Raw genomic sequence first — 20,637 nt, 5'->3', positions numbered from 1 at the left:
AGGGCCATTATATAGACATAGCAGTAGCTCCCAAAGTACCACTGGAAACATTTTCCAATGTTAATAGCTATTTTGGACTTTATTTGTATCCTGGAATTTTTGCAAGTGATGTACTCTGTCAGTTTTCAAACTGCATTCTTAGACTTTGTGCTTGCCTTAGCAGCAATAATCAGAAGCAATATATCTCTTGTCTTGAAGAAAATATGCTGTGAACATTTGCAGAAGGCATCATTAACATTGAAGTCACATCATCAGAAGTGCATCGTATTCTTTGACTCCCTGTCTTTCACTCATTAGTGTTGCATGGAGCTCTTCCTTCCTTACTGAGAACACAGTATTTTGGAACACAGCCTTTAATAGCATCATTTATATACATCTATACTGACATATGTATCCATAAGCTTTAAAGCACTATAATATATGTAAGAAATTGTCAATCAATGGATTAAAATAATTTTGTGTGGTGTCATTGTAATAACACAAGTCCACATATATTTTATTAACTTCTTATTTAAATGTTCCCATCAAGAGCTAATTTTCTGATCATGCAGTATTTCTTGCGTATTAAGTTTGCCGAATTGCAAGCACATACTGTGAAAACATATAAAATTTAAAACATGTCATTTCAGTTAAGGCAAACTATTTTAAATAATATCAGTGTGATTGTGTGACAGGTTTTGCATAAATTGAGCCCCCTCTTAGGAAACCTAAACTTTAACAGTTTCTCCCCAAGTATATAGATGCCATTAATTCCTTCTTCATGGCAATTAAACTAGATGCATTTCAGAAGTACTGAAGAAGAAAGGAACATAGTTTTATTCCTCTAATGTAATAGGAATCAGAATCATGATGGTACTTCTTAAAAATATGACAAAATTTAATCTATTAAACTAGAGAGCATTTTTCTAAATGAATAAAAATCAGATGGTTTTTCATTGCATACAGATTACAGCTTCCAAGTTGAGATATATCATAATGAATTGTTATGGTTTCTCCTTTTTATGACTGAGAAAGAGATGTTTGTCACCAAGTATTTATTTTTATAAACAATTGAAAGTTTGGCCAAGGTACATGTTTAAATTGAGTTTTGATGCATTTTATTTCTATTATCTACTTAACAATTAGAAATATAAGGGAAAAAGTATTCCTCTAGGACTTAGTCTAGAAGCCACTTATGGGTGTATTAGAATCTATAAAATTTTGTTATAATAATTCAAAGATATAGTTGGAATTGGAATTCAGAACATAAAAAGAACAACGCAATAAATATCTCTTTGTGAGAATTAGTAGGAGGTAAAAAAAAAAAAATCTGTATCTTCTTAAAAGCCAAACTGCTATGGAAATTAAAAGTAAACAAACATCCTGCACAGGATCTTTTTCTTCATGTTCAAATAGGACCCTGAGGAGGACTACAGTATTTCTCTCACATACCGAATTGGATTCCCTATCGTCACAAGATTACAAATAAATATTAAAAACACTAATTATGTAACTGTCTCAAGAGACTAATTGCCAGAAATTATTTTTATCATCCTACTAACTACTGTAATTCTCTGATTTATTTCCACACATAATATACAAAACATCTTTAATTTATTTCCACACATGATATATAAAACACCCGCTATGCTTATACAGAAAGTAATTCAGTTGCTTTACTCAGTGACAAACTGTATTATCCATAGTTGTACAGATGAATGTAAATAATAGGTCTACAAATCAGCCAACTTTTATTACTGTAACACTTAACTCATTCAGGATCAACAAGGGATGAAATATGCATAGAAGAGAATGTTCTAGATTTAGGCAGTCCTTTGGACACATGACAATTCAACTTTCTTTGATTTGTATTTTTCTTGTCCCACCAGCTACCCACTTACAGTAAATATATTGCAGGGAGGCAGCACACACATTAAATTGCATCAGTCCATCTACTCTGACATTTAACTCTTCCTCTCAAGAAAGTATAGCAGCATCCTTCACAACCTCTCTGCTTCAGGACTCTGTCTTCGACCTTGTGTTTAAGCACAAGGCTAGGTCTCACTTGCACAAGGAGGCAGGAGGAAGGGAGGGTAAATGGAAGTTAATGGGAAAAGGAAGCATGATTAATAATTTAAAGTCAGTGTAAGAAATTTTGAAATGCTTTGAGCAATGGCAGCATCATTCCAGGGCAAGAAGCTTTGAAAAGTTCAGAAAAAAATATGGTGATTTAAACCGTTTAGTTTTCATTGTTTTTAATAATCCCACCTTTTTTATGTTGACACCTACCTCCAGGTTACTAGAACTTGCTAAGTGAAAATAATTGTGTCCTTTAAATGACAAAAACTACTTGGATGGATAATTTTATCACTTATTCACCTCTACATACCCAAGATGGAAAATCCATGTATTCTTAAACCTGTTTCACCAGCGTTCTTTCCAATGAAAAGATTATGATTTCAACTTTTTCTGTTTAAATTTCAAGTGTGATCATGTGCAGAACATTCTCATCTACCTTATCCAGTCTCCTCACCAACACCTCACTTTCCATTGAAAGCATATGGGAATGCGGTCCTCTTCTTTGCTGTGGCTGCCTTGCAAACGCCTTAATGCACTCTACAAGTGAGGCTTACAACTGTCCCTACCCACACCATTTTTTAAAATTAAAACTCTTGTTTGCTGAGGAAGTTTCCTCTTGACCAAATCACATTTTCCAGACTAATGCATTCCTATTCCTGCTTCAGTCCAGGATTAAAACCTGACTAGGAGGCAAAAATCTATCCTTTATTCCATTTGATCCTTTATAATACCTGCAAAAAAGAAAGAATTGCAATAATAATGCTCCACTTTTATTCAATTAAGTATTAGCCAAGTGGCCAAAGTGGAGCATGTTGGATTTTATGGAATAAGACTCATATCAGCACGAATCTGTGAGTTCTGACTTTCTCCAAGATAAAACTCCATTCATGTTGTTATCTTCAGGAGAGAAGATTCAGCATCACATGATTAAAACTAAGAAGGGGGTGGGAATAACCACTGATTTACTCTAACATTGATTCTTGACCAGATAAGCAACACATATCCCAACAAGAATAAATACCTAATGGCTTAAAAAACCATGGTTGATAAAGGCAATAATGCTGATAGAGGCAGTTTATGATAATCTTAAAGAGCCATGCACTCTTAGAAAGTGTGTATATTAGTGTTTTTAAATGCATTCATCTTGGGGCATCTGGGTGGCTCCATCAGATAAGCATCTGACTCTGGATCTCAGTGCAGGTCTTGATCTCAGGGTCATGAGTTTGAGCTCACATTGGACTCCATGCTACACATGGAGTCGACTTAAAAATAATAATAAATTAAACAATATAAAATAAAATATAAAATGCATTCATCTTAGCCTTATTCAGAAAAGTTGAAAATAATTTTAATGTCTAACAATATCACTAGGGCAATGCTTAAATAAATTATATGATATCCATAACGTGCAGTATTCCACAGTCATTGAAATGACTTCCCCTTTTCTGATTTCAGTGCTCTTCAACTTTTATAGCATTGATTTGTTTTCTTTTAATTCTCATTTTTGGACCTTGTTATTTAAACAGTCCTCTGAGGATTTTTTAACTTTCCAGATAAGTTTCAGAACACTACCTAAGTCAGTGCAAATCTTTATTTACAGGCAGCCAAAGTAATGTTTCATTGCCAACTTTCTCTGAGGACTGAGAATCCATATACTGCTAACTTGATTCTATATCATATTTTAATTCTAGTCCACCATTTTATTTTGGCTTCAGTGATACATGACATTTTGGATGGTTTTTAAAGAAATGGCTTTTGGCAATCTCTATTAACTTATTTATCTCAACACAGATAAGCAAAAAACCCTTTCTATACAAATTAATAGTAATAAAAATTTCTTAAACTTTTTTTCCCTACCACATCATGAAAATTATTTTTGCTCATATGGACTATATTCAAGTGGGGGAAAGGAACTCAATACAAAAGTTGATAACTAATGCTTCTACGTACCACTTAGAGATTTCTATTGATAAAATTATGATAGCATATCAGAAAACAACAGATCTGGGATCCCTGGGTGGCGCAGCGGTTTGGCGCCTGCCTTTGGCCCAGGGTGTGATCCTGGAGACCCGGGATCGAATCCCACATCAGGTTCCCGGTGCTTGGAGCCTGCTTCTCCCTCTGCCTATGTCTCTGCCTCTCTCTCTCTCTCTGTGACTATCATAAATAATAATAATAAAAAAAAAGAAAACAACAGATCAATTTCTCAAAAGTAGCCTAAGTTTTCTGAGAATCTTCCTAAACTTGCCTATAAGGAGCCATATTAAGATACTTTTAAAGACAAAAAAATGAAAATAAATAAATAAATAAAGACAAAAAAATGAATCCAAAAATTTTGACATTGATAAAAATAGACTTTCCCTCTAATTTGTTGCAATGCAGTAAGGCTAGAAATTGTATGGAAATGCACACATCAGATTGATTTTGAAACACCTCTTCATTAAGCTAATTTTTCCTTGGAAAGACCAAACTAGATATTTCCTTTTGGCATGTAGAAATTTTTGTGAATACAATCACTAAATGCATAGGTTGCCTTTTCTTTTTTTTTCTTTTTATTTATTTATGATAGTCACACAGAGAGAGAGAAAGAGGCAGAGACACAGGCAGAGGGAGAAGCAGGCTCTATGCACCGGGAGCCCGACGTGGGATTCGATCCCGGGTCTTCAGGATCGTGCCCTGGGCCAAAGGCAGGCATCAAACCACTGCGCCACCCAGGGATCCCTAGGTTGCCTTTTCATATAAAAGGATTAAAAGGTTTTGCTAGAAGAAAGGAATAATTGTGGTGTTATAGAGAAAATTTTAAAGCAGTCTTATTTCTGTAAAAATGAAATAATAAAAATTTGCTAATTGTCCTTATATTGTCATTGAATTTAGAATTCAATTGAGTAATAAAAGGAGACTGATTTAACTAATCTATTCTTTCAACTTTCATGTATTAAACCTCAGTGCCAATCACTGTTCTAGATATTGGAAATGCAAAAGTCTGCCATTAAACACTCAACATAAGTAAACCCATAAATATCTTCAGGTGTTTAAATATAGAATGTGAAAAGTGAAATCATAGAGGTATATCATAACATAGGGGAAATATGAGAAACTTATTCACATTTTTTCAAGAGAGTAAACAAATTTCACAGAGATGGTAATCCCTTATTCTGGGCTTTGATAAACATACTACTGTTGTAAAGAATCCAGAACTGAGGGATCCCTGGGTGGCGCAGCGGTTTGGCGCCTGCCTTTGGCCCAGGGCGCGATCCTGGAGACCCGGGATCGAATCCCACGTCGGGCTCCCGGTGCATGGAGCCTGCTTCTCCCTCTGCCTATGTCTCTGCCTCTCTCTCTCTTTCTGTGACTATCATAAATAAATAAAAATTTAGAAAAAAAAAAAAAGAATCCAGAACTGATTCATTCCATAAAATATTTCTAGAAAACCAATGTTGTATGTGTAGACAAATTTGGAGGGCGTCTATTGCAGAGAAGTACTATTCAGATAAAAATTTTTCCCTAACCCTGAAAATGAAAAGAGCTAGGGGTTATAATAGTAGTAGTTTTTTATTATCCAGTTAAGTTTAGTTTTGTTTTAAAATCAACATGGAGCTTTTGATGTGAAAACTAGTTTTAAGGAATTAAAACTAGTTTTAATTAACAATCCTGTTAATTGGTTTTGTTAAGAACATTTTTTTTTTTTGTAAGTAACAATTATGAAGACTATTGATGATAAATGATGTCAGAATTGGTGTCAATTTTAGGTTTGGCTTTTCAATTTCTCAATAAGAATCCATCTACAAATCAAAGATCTACACTTAGGTTTGTTTCATTCATATTTGTAGCTCATTTTTGAAGGTATTCGAGGTCCTGGCATAGAAGGTGACATTGCCATTGATGATGTATCAATTGCAGAAGGAGAATGTGCAAAACAAGACCTAACGACTAAGAGTAAGTGTCTATTCTTAGATTGGTTTGATATGATGTTGAAGGAACATAGTAACTATTAAACTAAAATTGTCTATTTTTAAAACCCACTTATTTTTAGTTTGTTAATTTAGAAATTCTTTATATGTGAGACCCTACAATTTTGAAGACATCTTTAAAACAAGTATTAAATTTGATGGTAGGCATATTTGGTCTAAGATAAAATAAAAGTAATTTTGGTTTTGGTCTGTGTAAGGCAAGCACACTTTGATTTTTAATTAAGATTTTTAAAAAGTGTTTAATTTATATTATTATTTTCAGAGGACTTTTTTACTTTTATTAAAATATTTAGCTAAAAGAAAAATATTTGGCTGATCTATATACTCAGCATACATTTATATAGCCATAGCTGTTTTTATCCTCCCTCCCCCCATTTATGAACATATTTTCTAGGTCTGTCTTTTGCCAGTCATTTTAACAGATTCACTATTGTGAAGAGCCTAACTATATGCAATAAGTAATAGATAAGCACATTTTTTTCTGGTATTCTGGTATAATTCATCTATGTGCATCACAATCTCGTTTAGCAATTGGTTTCATTTTTTACTTTGGATTGAGTTTAACGATATCTTCAAATTTTATTTTGTCACCACAAATATGTTTTGGATAAGATATAAATTTAAGACTATAAATAATGCAAAGAAATATCAGAATTATGTGTTGTTTCCTAAAGTCTTCATCTCCGTATTATCCACGTGAACTTGAGAAAACTAAAATCGTGTCTTTTAAAGATCCTTCCACTTGAAGTATTTTCAAAGGCCCATCAGGAATCTTTAATTTTGTGGTACATAGAGGGGTATCAATTAAGCTAAATTTACACAAATAACTCATCAATTATTTAGTATGTATAAAAGAGCATGAAAATCCATTTTAAGTCTAGAGTAGACCAGAGTCTTTGTTGAGTATATTTAGTGAGAAATTAGTCTACATGTTAAGAGTTAATTTTCTGCAACTACCTACTGATTGTTCATGTGAACTGAACTGACTCCATTTTTAAGCATTGTAAAAAGACAAAACCTAAGATTGTGTATAACAATGAGCCACTTTGCTCAGTTTTCACCTTTTTGTCATTACACTTAGCGTTTCAGGTAACAAATTTAATAGAAATGTCTCCCCATGTCTGGCTAATTTTGCTTTAAAAAAACAGTAGCAATACCAAAATGAAGTAGGTTTGTCAAATGCACAGAAAAACATATATTCTCCTTGTTGGAGGAGAATGGGATTTCTTTTGGATTTCATAATGTGAATCAGTCACAATAACATTAAAGTAACTGACGGTAGTTACCATCTTACACAGAAATCTTACATTTAGATAATTTAATCACCAAACTATTACAAATTAAATTCAAATTTTGAATTAAACTTTCCAAATGAGGAATGCAAGAAAGAATATACTCCCTCGTGGAGAAAACAGAACTGCTAAGAGTAGCAGCAGGGAAATAATGATAAAACCCCAAAGGACCTTATTGTTACAGAGTAGAACACTTTCAAAATCAGATTTCATCTCCTCTAAAGTCAGAGAAATGTGTGGCTGTTCTAAATAAGAAATACCTGTACACATTGGAAGTATTTTTATTTAGCTTCTGTAAATCAGAGGAAACAACCCTAATTAAACAAAACCCTTCTCTTTGGCATGAGAAAGTATTCTATATCCGTTTAACTAGCATTTATTAAGCTCATTTTGACAATTAGCGTTTGGGGAATATTAAATTAATGTTAATTTCTAAGTACAAACCGGCTTGGCAGCCAAAAGCCTCTTCTTAACTGCTCAGGTTCCCATTTACTTCTCAGGCAGTAAACGGTACTAAGGCCCACACTATCAAAAGCTGAAGTTGTCTGTTGTCTTCAAAACCCAGCTTTCTCCTAGGTAAGAGCCATTTTGTGATTTAAGCCAGGTGAATGAATTATCGGGCTTGGCCATGTTAGCCCTCCAGGGCAAGGTATACATTCTAAGGAGGTATCACCTGGATGTAAAGCTCTACTTGAAACACCAATTATGATAGGACTCTTAAGGCAGAATGGTGGAAAGGATTTTTTAGTTAAATAGATGACATAGTGCTTCTAAAAAACATACTAAAGAGATAATTATTTATTCAATTTAAAGATATTGGATCATTCTAAGCATATATAATCCACGGTCCATTGTAGCTGATTTTTCTATCCATGACAATCCCTTCCTAGTTTTCATAAAAAGTAGTTTTTCACTCAAGTCGTTAATCTTAATCATTTCTGGAAGCTTGGAAAAAAAACTGAACTCAGGATTTCCAAGACTTTTCTATGTGAACATATTTCCCTCTTTATTTTTTTAGCAGAGCTTGCCAAATGCTTTATGTTTTTTACTTTTTAGATGTTAGATAATATTTTTTGTATATTTTTTATCGGAGTTCGATTTACCAACATATAGTATAACACCCAGTGCTCATCCTATCCAGTGCCCCCCTCAGTGCCCGTTACCCAGTCACCCCATCCCCCCCGCCCACCTCCCCTTATGTGTACATATTTCCATGTGGCATGCAGAACTCTGAGGTTGAGCTCAGCCACAAACACAAATACCTTCTGGATAAGTTTTCACAGTATATCATATCAACTTAAAATATTTTATTTTATCAAATTTCTAGCCACACATTTAAGTTATTTTCCTTTTCACATGTCTCGGAAATTGACTAATAAAACAAATTTAAAAAAGTATTTTCCAAAAATGTTTCCCATATACTACTATTGTTTTATTAGTTTATCAGAGTTGTATCGGTAGCTACGTGGAATATTTATTCTCTTTTTTTGTTGTTTGTTTCTTGGCATTATTTTCCTTGTCTTTAGATTCTGTTGATGGTGCTGTTGGAATTTTAGTACATCTATGGCTTTTTCCAGTCATCGTCCTCATCTCTATCTTAAGTCCTCGAAGGTGACCTTATCCTGGCAGAGGCTATAAAAGATTCACCAGGCACTGGCATGAAGAAAGAGTCTTTGTAAATGGACATTGAAAAAACAAACTACCAAAGATTCCTCCACTGACTACTGACTCAAAAATAAAATAATAAAAATGAATTTTTTAAGGCACTGGGGATAAAAAGACATCATGGAAGTATAACTTATTCCAAACTGCATATAAAAGATAATCTTGACCTGAGTAGAGAAGAGACCTTCAGGTGCTTTTGTGGCTAAAAAGATTACAGCGTCATCTGGTCATCTGGTTGAACTCTGGAAAAAAAAAAAAAAAAAAAAAAAAAAGCTATAGAAATCCTTGTCAAAGCACAAAGTCATGGCTGGTTTTGTTTCAAATGAATAGTTTGCTTGTTACCATGGAAACCTAATGGCCTGCCAACAAAAACCTCACTGTAAACAGGGTACGTGAAGAGCTGGCATTTATTTTCCTTTCAAGAAGGTTTTACGTAGAGAATTAAATAAATGTAGGCCCTTTTACCTTTGGTTGTTACCCTTCCTTGAAAATAACCCGAACTCAGAATTATTTAAAACATTCATGCTCCTTCCCAACTGTCCCCATCCCACCTTTATTGTTATTATTTGTTTTCCTCCCATGGCTAAGCTAGATAACTATATGCTGTCTCTTTTTGCATGCATTACTATCCAGGATGGTAAACCTGGGCTTACATATTACACAGGCTTATCGGAGTTTGCTTGCGGCCACTTGAACACCCAAACTAAGTCATCTGTTCCAATGAAGAAACCAAACCACCATCTTTTATAAATTGCCATGGAAACCAAGTGCCTTCAATGAAACAAGCCTGAATAATTTTCAACTCAGAAGCTTGCACTGCTGAGAGTGGTTTGTGTAAAACTATTTTATAAACAAACTACAGAGCCGAAATGTGCAAATTACAGGCAACCCAACAAAAGCCGCTTCTGAAGAAAGGACCGGAGCTGCTGCGTAAGCCCATGCAGACGAGATATTTGTTCTTTGACCTCCTAGACAGCCATGGCCTTTCAGCTTATTGTCCATTAGAAAATAACTTCCATTGAGACCAGACATGGGAGCAACACTTTTTTCTTCCAGGTTATTAAATGGGTCAACCAGAGCAAAAGGTTGTTAAGATAATACTTAGCGCAGAAGGTGGTAAAACACAAGAGTGATTTTTTACTCTAACCTCCATTTGAAATGAAATTGGCCCTAGCTTTAGAGGGAGCAAGAAAATGTTTGTGATTGCAGTGCATACAAACTCTACAGCGGAACTGGGCCTGAAAAATCTGGCTTTATTCTAAACACTGAGGGTAATATGCCTCTGCCCTTTAGTCAGACTCTGTGCAAATTGTGAAATATTATTTTATTATTTTACCAAGATTAAAAACACTTTTACAAAAAAACAAAAACCTGTAAAAATGATTTTGAGCTACCTGAGGACAAATCATACCTTTAACCAGCCAGTTTTCCAATGCATTGTAAATTTCACTTAAACCTGTTGGCTATGAAAATTTGAAGATCTTTTTCCTTAAATTATCTCAGCTTTTAACTTCATTTAAAAAGACTTTTGTCTAAAGAAGAAGATTATTATTATTATTATTAATTATTATTATTATTATTATTATATGTTCTTTCAACACCCCAGGATTAAAAAAACTGATTATGCAAGTAATTGGGATATAAGTATTAAATTATAACATTTGCAAATATTAATATAAAAAGCACAACAAAATGTAGTGGAAAAATGACAAAGCTTGATTTTTAAAAGAAAAAATTCTGTAGAAATGTTTGTGCAAATTCAGTAATTCAACTTAAAAGATAATTTTACAGCTATGTTCAATAAAGCCTCTTTCCAGGTAAGGTATGCAAAGCGGTATGTGTGTTTGTTGAGCAATGTTTACTTGTCACCAAAATGAGACTAGTTATACAATTTATTGGTTCTGTTACCATGGGATTAATCTTCAGGGCTTCATAAACTTTAATGTCTGCAGGATAGAATTTAATAGGAACCCCTGATGCATTCTTCCATATTTTTCATACATGTAACAACAACAAAAGTCAAACTTGTGAAAGTAAAATATGAAACAAATGTGAACTTGGAATTTAATGCATATTTTCATAGTTAAAGAGGGGACCAGTCGGAATATCTAGGCAGTGACAAAATCAAGTTAAACCAAGTCCTTTAAGTTAAACATACATAACTAGTAAGCTTTATAACTTATCTGAACAAATCAGATATATTGAAAATTTTCAAAATTACAGTCAACCATCTGTTTTATCGAACCAAAGAGATTAAACAATATTTGGGGCACTTAGCTAATTATTTACTAATTTTCCTTCACCTTGGCTTCCATTTTGTGTGGCACCTAACTTCTTCTCTACCCTCTTATTAGTGGATCATCCTTCCTAATTGATTTTCTACACACTCGTCGCTGGTAATATTAATAAAATTGTTTTCATCTAAAGAGAGGCTTAGTTCATTTCTGCCTTCTTCCCTTATCTTGAATTTGATTTGAGAGAGACTTTTGCAAAAAACTAAAAAGAAAATCTATATTTAGAATATTTGGATAGACATTTGTCGTTTCCAGGAAAATAATCCTTTTCTCCTTAGTAACCCTGCATACAGAAATTGTTGTAAGTGAAAGTTTTAATCCTCTACAAGACACTCATGAAACAATAAAGTCTTTCTATAACCTTTCACGCAGTAAGGAATACACAAGCTTCAGAAGTTCCTGAGAACTGGCTGGTACTTCAAAAATTAATTTTGATTAAATTTTTGAAAAATTGCAGATGAATGCCAAGAACAAAGGGGTAATCAGAGGAACAGCAAAACAATCAGATTTATTGATATGATAATAAATTAGAATAGCTGTCTCAAGTGGGTTCTGGATGACTTATATAAACCAACAATCTTAGAATCTGACTCAATGTTTTTCACTCCAGATCAAATGTTTAGTTGCTTTAATTTAATGAAAATGAATTTTGAAAAAAAAAAAGAAAGAAAATGAATTTTGAAAAGGGAAATTTTAAAAGGTTGGGGTAAGTGAAATGTAAACTGTGTTAAGTAATCTCCTGTTTAACATTAGTTATAATCATGATGACTTTCAAGGACTTATAACTGCCTTTCTTTTCCTAATATTTCTTGTATTTATTATGAGTTGAACTCACCAATATATTTCCCCTTTTCCTTTTTGATAACATTTTGAGTGTATTGATGCCCTTTTTACTGTTGTTGCTTTTCTTCATAGGAAGGCATCAGGCAATGGAGCTTTTAATTCTCTGGGAGAAAGATTATACCATGTAATCTCCTAGTGTCAGTAATTGATCCGATTAATTAGGAGCTTACTGTGTTACAAAGATGCTTATTCTTCCACATTTTAACATCTGTGCAACTGGACCTATTTTAATTCCAATTGGTAGCATTTCTGTGTAGTGATATATAAAATAAAAGTGCATATTAAAGCTGATGACATCTTAGATATGTTGAAATTCACCAAATTCACTAAAGTCTCCAGAAGAGCCAAATCGTGCCCAATATCATTCCTTTTCAACAATCTCAAAAGAGAAAATGATGCTTTATCATATTTGTAGGACACTTATATTAAATACTCATTGCCTATGCATTATTCAAAAATAACATAACTTCTATTTTGTGCTTTAAAAAAATCTGAGTCTTCTCTTACATACATTATATACATACCTAGCCCTGTTGTCATTTTTTTCCTGCTACCTATTTTTAGTTCCATCATGAATTACAATATGCTATATATCCCTGGTTTGAAATGTTTTCTTGTTTTGTATGATTCATAGTATTTAGTCAGAAGTTTGGCCTGCCATTAAATTTTCTTTAAGAGATTTGAAAGATGCATGGTACACTACAATGTCATACAATAGGCTAAATTAATGGTACTTCCTTTCACATATATCACAGAATTGACTTTGGCATGGCAATGAATTGTGATAATTATAATCAGAATTAAAAAGCAGCTAGTCAGTTACATCATGTTACAAATAGTAAAAATAATCCCACTCTTTTATATTTTAAAATATGACAAAATATGAATGACAACTGTACTAACTTTTGACCAAACATGCATTTTTATTTTAAGACTTTATAATAAACTTACTTGTCAAAATGCATAACTTGAAGAACAATTAATTAATTCAGTTCTATACCTAAGACTGTATGAAACTGGCTTTGGTATTTTTCATGACCTATTTTGTCTGATTTGATTAGTGATTTGAAAGATGATGACAGACTAAGATGATTTTGATAGAGTGATTTTCAAAGGATTCTTTTGAATGAGATTTATTTAACAACCACAAAACAAACGAAACTTTTTTTTAATGTGCCTTTCAAAGATCAGGGCCTCATAACAGCATTTAAACTGGAAAAAAATTCACTTCAAATTCATTTCCATCTTGGTTGATGCCTACTTTTTACAAATTGCTTTGCCTCCATCTCAACGAAGCAGAAAGTATATACTCTTCTTGCAACTGGGTAGTTGATATCAATGAGGAGTTACTGCATTTTCTGTGAAAACAATAAAATCATAGGGTTCAATCCCATGCTATTTCCTTTCATACAACATTCCTTTTGTGTCTACCAGTTTAATTCATTTTCTTAGTGCTTATTTTTAAAAAGCTGTCTCTGACACTTTTTTACTTTAACTTAGGAGAAAAGCTACCATGAATGAACAGAACTTTTTTTCAAATCTGATATTAAAAAGCTTTCTGCTGAGTATCCATAATATTTACAAATATACATTATTACATAGAAAAAGTAGGGCTCGAAGATTTGAAATTTTAATGGACCAATTGTCAGTTCACAATCAATCCATTACATGTTTGTGTCTGCTTAGGAACAACTAAAAGTTAGGGAGATTTAACTATTCCACATATTTCTATATGGACTACCTAATTGGCATTTTTAGAATAAAAGTTAATAAAATATGAGTCATGAGTTCACCACCCTGAACCCACATTGAGTATATTTAGATTAAGGGATTGGTATTCAAAATTTTGAGCCAGATAGAGGCTAAACTCTGGGTAGAAATGAAATAGTTTTCTTAAGAGAATATTTACAACTGAATGAATTTAATTTTGACTGTTCTAATTTTCCATGAGTTGAGTTAAAAAATATTCTTATTTTTCAATAAAGTGATGAGAAAGTCTATGAAATAGGGATTAGCTTGTTAGTTTCAGTTTGTTTTCGTATGGGTCTTCACTGTTGTCCTGGATTCCCAGGATATCATTTTTATTTCTTGAATCTCATCAGTATATTTAAATGTATAAGTTTAATCAAATATATGTTGTCTTGAATTTATATTGAATGTTAGTTACATTTTAGATCTCAAAGTTTAGATTTAACTTACTTTTCATTTTGATATTTTACTTCTGCTAACTAGTGTCAGATAGCTGTATGTCATTTTCCCTTGGATTTTCTTTCAATAAATGCAATTATGTTAAACAATCTATTAGTGTTTTGGGGAAATTTCTGCTGTCAATAAGCACTTAAGTTAGAAACAAAAAGCTATTTAGAATGGCAATTATATTTGCAAATTAAGATGAAAATGCCATCATTTCTTTCACTATTAAAAAGCTTTTATAGACTCAACACTGCAGTGAAGCACAATTAGCCCATTAAAGTTATGTGTTGATTCTTAACATCCTTTGTGAGGAATAATTTGTAAGAGACTGTGTTAAACAAGTAGGCATTAAAAAAGTCTTCCTGAATGAACTGTGATTTAAGAATTACAGTTCAATTTAGTAACTCTGGGCTTCGGCATGATAGGTGAAATATTGACCAAGGGTTACAGCGCTCATGTTCTCTAGGAAGATGGTTTCAGCCACATATTCCTTGGGGGCACTCTGTAGGCTTCATGTGTTTCTTCTGAGGGAAACGAATAATAGTGCTTGACAATGATTTGTGTGAACCAAAGTATAAATGGAATCCTAACAATTAACTTGCACAGCTTAATTTCCTCTCACCCTTTGGTATTGTATTTCTAAGTGTATCTATGAAATTTTAGAAAAGTGAATACAATTATCATTAGCAGACCCATTAATTGTCTTTAAAAGTCAACCCCTAACTGTGTATTAAAATACTGTTTATTCTTTATAAGCTATTTGGTTTAATAGCAAGTTAGGGATCTTACCCATCTTTTGTTTTCCTATGGTACTATGTTCCTTTAATGGATTCTTTAGTTGTCTGAATATCTGCTCCCCAACTGATATTGTAACCTACTCCAGGACAAGAACTGTGTCTTTTAACAAGTTTAAGTACTTCCAATTTATCTAGGTTCTATGGAGATTATTGGATTAATGATGATTGAATTAATCCACAATTTAGAGCTAAGTTTAGTATAAAACTTATTCAATGAACCTAGGAATTAAGCAACAGTGTCACCTTTCAGTGGTAAAATCAATGAAATTTCACAGACAGAAGAGGTCTCCTGTGTATGAGAAAAATGAGAAGTAAAGGCAACTGAAATACCAATGTAATTGCAACACAAATTCCTGGCACTTCTTAGTTTAACGGAAAGTGAATATATTTCTTAATAAAAGGGCAAATGTTGTCAGTGTTTTTGCAAACAAAATTACTATGTGGTTAAACTAAGGAAAATGAAATTAATTCTGCATGTTTTGTGTCACATGCCATCACTATACGTGAGACTAATACTACATAGGATCTCTGCTTTCAACCAAAATATATTAATTATACAATATTATGCTTAATTTTATATTAGATAGATCATGAGCTCTAGCTAAATTTAATAGCTCCTTTCTAGAGTTTGTTGCAGTATATGTTTCTTGAGATCCAATCATCCACTGAACTCAAATAAATTATATTTAAACAACCAAATATTTATAAGAATTATATGATAATTGAAATATAAGATAAAATTTTAAAGATAAGACATTTATTTAGTTCTGGGAATATTTTATGTAGCATCAGCTATATTCTTATATATGGAACAAGTAATGGTAAATTAATTTTCAAATTTGGGAATTGTGTTGAACAGAGGTAACTAATTTTTGTTATTTTAATTGTTTCTGTTTTGAATTATATGTTTTAATTTCCAAAATTAACACCATCCAATAGGCCAATGAGCCCCAAATAAAAGGTGATACAGTGTTAGTACATGGCAACTACATAATGATTGTTAAGTAAGTGACTGTATAATTTTTTAATGAAATAAACTTGTACCTTTCCTTTCTCATTGATTTAGTTTTTGACAATGTCATGTACAAGACTGGGATTTTGCATGTACTCAAAAAGCCTTTCCAATTCAGGGGTATTTGAGAGTACCAGAAGTGTATCCATTCTGAATCAACATCCTCTACTAGGGCCTGCCATTTCTCACCCAACAGTCTACTCCTTCACGCTTAGTATTGCTTAATCTTTTTTTTAAAACTATAACTACTCTCATTAAGGAAGCATATTAGAGTTCTCTAAAATTTGGAGATAACATTTTATTAGTTTACAGTTTTCAAATATTCTAGCAAAATAGGCTAAGAAAACACTGACCTACTGGGAGGGGCTAAGAAACAAGGAAAGGCATGTAAAGAGGAGAGGTATGGCGTTTCAAAAACTGTTCATTTCACAATTTTCCTGAGGACAGTTCTAGATTTCATATGTACTACATAAAATATAGACAGGGTGAACGGACTGTCAGCCAATTACATGTGAAGGCTCAAAGAACAGAATGATAAATCTTTTAGGACAGAAATATAAACAGTGAGGTCACCAGGAGGGGGACAAATGAACAGATAAGGAGAATGCATTGAAAAATTAGACTAATCAAGCTAGAACCTTCAAGTTAACAGAAAGGAAAGTAAAATTACATAACAATGCATTTTGGAAAGTTATATAATCTAAAAAAATGGAACTAAAATATTTAGATGAAGTAAATTTGAAAAAGAACCACAATAAATATATATGCCAACACTTTACCACACACTTTTCTCGCTTTCTCTTCTTTACCCTACTGGGACTATAGTTACAACTTGTCCTCTTTGTCCACTTTCTCCTTCCTGGGTATGTGGATACACAGTATGTAAGTTAGTCCAGAGTTGAGAATTGTTGTGTCTGTCGTACATGTGCCAGTTTGGCCGTGAGCATTTCCAAATTATTTCCACTTTCTGTAATAGTCTTACTTCAAGCCCACACATACATACACACTATTTATATAATGACTTATCATTTTCAAAGTATTTTCAGTTCATCTCTTCTAGCCCATAATGGTTAGTAAATCTCCATGGTACACATGAACCTATGTATAATGGATGTGTTCCGGTCTTCTTTCCATCACTCTATCTCTCATTGCATGTGGATGGTACCCTTTCACAGTGCAACCCAGGATTGACTAGAACAGTGTTTAACAGGCAAAGTATTTTGTATTTCATTATCAGTGAACCTCTATACTTTATCAAATCTAAAACAACATAATTTTACATACCACTGAATGAAAAAAAAATATTTTTATTGTGATTGTAAGACACCATTAGTTCTAACAGAAAATCCTATGTCAGAGATGTTAAATTGCAAAAATAATAATAATAATCTTTAGACTGATGAAATACAGCCTTATTTATGAGTATAGAGGATATTTCATTTGACAACCTCACAGGCAATCTTCACATGGTGTAATGCATTTGAACTCTGTAATGTGAATCAAAATTTCCTAGAACAGTTGCTGAAAACAGATTCCAGAATCTTGGCACCAGTGGTTTTGTTTCAGTTGATCTTGAGGGAAGAGAGAAGGGACAGGTTTTTAAAAAGCCACTTAAATAATCCTGATCTACATGATCAAAATAACCATAATTTGTTAAAGATTGGAGTGCTGAAAGAACTAAAGTTCAAATCCTGATTTTACCACTAGGAGCGGTGTGACCTTGCATAGATGGTTTAAAATCTCTGTGCCTTAGTGCCCTTGGAGATACCATTGAAAAGTGTGGCATCAGACTACCAGGGTTCTTCATTGCATCATCTCCCTCAGTTCCCTTGGCTATAAAAGGAGGTTATGTTATTAATTAAGGAGCTAATATGTGTAAAAAATTTAGGACATTACTGGCATAAAACAAGCAATACATAAGTCTTGGCTCACCTGTAAAAATGGAATGGTAATAACAGTACCCACCTCATAACGCCATAATGATTAAATGAGGCAATGCAAATTAAGTATTTAGCAGAGACAGAAATTAGTTTTTTTTAACATACTAGTTTAATAAAGTAATGAATCTTTTAAAATAAGTTCTTTAAAACCTCTTCTAATAGCTAACCCTTATTTCCTTGTCCTGTTTTAACTTGAAGATAGGGAAGAAAGAGTTCCATAATATTTTAATGATTCAAGTATTTTAATGCTTTTATTTATCTGACAAGAAGTGTAATCGCCCCCAAATGAAATAAGCTCTCTGACATTACTTTAAAATGTAAATTATTTTTTGAATAATCATGCTATTTTAGGGTATAAAAAAGAAAAATGCTAGTAAGGAAGCATATGTTTGGCATTCTCCGAAAGTTACCATTGAGAATCACATATGTGTTTATATTCTAGACAGAAATGCTGCTCACTTTTTAAAAATAAACTTTTATTTTGAGATAATTCTAAATTCACCTGCATTTGTGAGAGATAACATAGAAAGATCCTGTATATATTTTGACCCGGATTCTCCCACTAATTACCTCTTGTAGTTATATATTTGTGTGTATTTAGCTCTGTGTATTTTAATCGCACCTGCAGGTTCAAGTACCCACCACCATGGTCAAGATACACAGTTCAATCACCTTTAGTGTTTGTTATCTTTTACTTTATATATTTCCCTTCTGCCTCCCCTCTTCCAACCCATTTTCTACCTATCCCATTTTCCTGTCAACAACTAATCTGATCTCTTTTCTACAATATTGTCATTTCAAGAATGTTACATTATGGTATCATATGCTATAGAAATTTTAGGGATTGGCTTTTTACTGGCAACAGAATTCCCTAGAGATTTATCCAAGTTGTGGCATGTAAGCAATAATTTGTAACTTTTTATTGCAGAGTATAGTATTGTGTAGTAGTTTTGTAACCATTCACCCATTGAAGGACCTCTGAACTTTTGCCAGTGTAGGGCCATTACAAATAAAGCTGCTCTGAACATTCATGTATATACATTGTTGTGTGAACATCAATTTCCATTTCAGAAATAAATGTACAACATTATAAAAAACTGCCAAATTGTTTTCCACAGTGGGTGTACCATTTTTCACTTCCACCAGCAATGCATGAATGATCCAATTTCTACGCATTCTCACCAACATTTGGTATTGTCACTATCTGTTTTTATTTTAACCATTTAGATGGGTGTGTAATGTCTCATGACTTTAATTTTCCTTTTCCTAATGACTAATGAAGTGAATACCTATTCATTTGCCATCTGAATATCACGATCTGTGAAATGTCTACCATAACTTTTGCCTATTTTCTAAACGGTTCCTTTGTTTTCTTTTACTGTTGAGTTTTGGGAACTCTTTTAATATTTTACACATTAAGTCATTTGCTGGATTTACAGCATTCAAGTAGCTTCTTTCAGTCTGTACTTTGTCTTATCATCCTTTTCACATGGTATTTTGCAGAGCAAATGTTTTTAGTTTTGATGAATTTTATTGTTTTTCCATAAATCCATATGGATTATGCTTATAGTGTCAAGTCTAAGAACTCTGTAGCTCAAGGTACTAAAGATGTTTCTCAATTATTATTCTTTTATAATCAATGTTATCTTTATCTTAAGAGGGAAAATTGGACAAATTATAAGTCCTATTATAATGTTAGGTACACTTATTTTAGTTCAAAATACTGACATTTTCTCATAGTAGTGATGGAAGTTATAAAATAAATAAATGGGGCTAACAATTTAGTTCTGGTGTTAAATCTAAATTTAGAATGTTACATTTAAAGTTACTTATATGATGTATGAGAATTCCACAAAAACTTTCATATAAGGACAAGGAAATTGCCTCTCTGCATCCCAGACATATCCAAAGATCACTATCCTTAATTTACAAATTCTTCTTTAATTCCACTTACCGGGATTGTCATAGAATATCAGACAAGCAAGCAAATAATCATGCATAAGGATATTATGGCAGTTTATAATGGTGAAAAAGTCGGAAACAATATAAATGACCATCATTAAAGGAATAGCTAATTAAAGTATGGTTGTGTTCTTCCCATATCTATTCTAGCTTTAATAGGGTGGGCTTGAACTTCAACATATAAATATGTCTACAACATATTATTAGGTTAAAACACATCATGTTACATGTCATCTGATATATTTATAAAAATATGTATACCTCTAACTGCTAATATTATCCTGTCTGATAGATATGGTTTAGCAAAGTTTCATTTTCTGTTTTATTTTTAAAATTTTTTTAATGAAATATATACAAATTTTATAGCCAGAAAGAAAAAGAAATCCTGGAAAAAAAAAAAAAAAAAAACTTCGTGTATGGGAAGATTTTCTTTGGGATTTTATTGTTCAGAAATAGATACTGTCTACATCTGCATGGCCTAGAAAATAGGTGTGCAGCCACTTTACACGGATGTATAAGACAACAAGGAGAACCATGTCTGCCTGGTGAGTTCTCAAAGATGTGCTGGGATATCATAAAGAGGATAATTGTCAAGGGCAAGATACCACTT

General features: G+C 32.8%; 1 protein-coding gene across 3 annotated transcripts in view; it reads left to right on the top strand.

The window, feature by feature from the left end:
- Positions 1–16,170, top strand: part of MDGA2 (MAM domain containing glycosylphosphatidylinositol anchor 2) — a 784,495-nt gene extending 768,325 nt beyond the window's left edge. Inside the window, exons 16-18 of one of the 3 annotated variants that reach the window (XR_012036556.1) lie at positions 5,889–5,994; positions 8,848–9,374; positions 9,651–16,170. Coding sequence is in view for 1 of the 3 variants with exons in the window: in XM_072838458.1 (XP_072694559.1) it covers positions 5,889–5,994; positions 8,848–8,936 (195 nt within the window). In the remaining 2 variants the exon portion in view is untranslated. Of the gene's footprint in view, positions 1–5,888; positions 5,995–8,847 lie in introns of all 3 variants that reach the window. The other 2 variants (XR_012036555.1, XM_072838458.1) reach the window with 2 other exon arrangements.
- The last annotated feature ends 4,467 nt before the right edge of the window (positions 16,171–20,637 follow it).

Source organism: Canis lupus, chromosome 9, assembly GCF_048164855.1.
Source record: "Canis lupus baileyi chromosome 9, mCanLup2.hap1, whole genome shotgun sequence".
Lineage (NCBI taxonomy): Eukaryota > Metazoa > Chordata > Mammalia > Carnivora > Canidae > Canis > Canis lupus.
The sequence above is the reverse complement of the archived record's forward strand: the minus strand, read 5'-3'. Positions and strand labels throughout refer to the sequence as shown.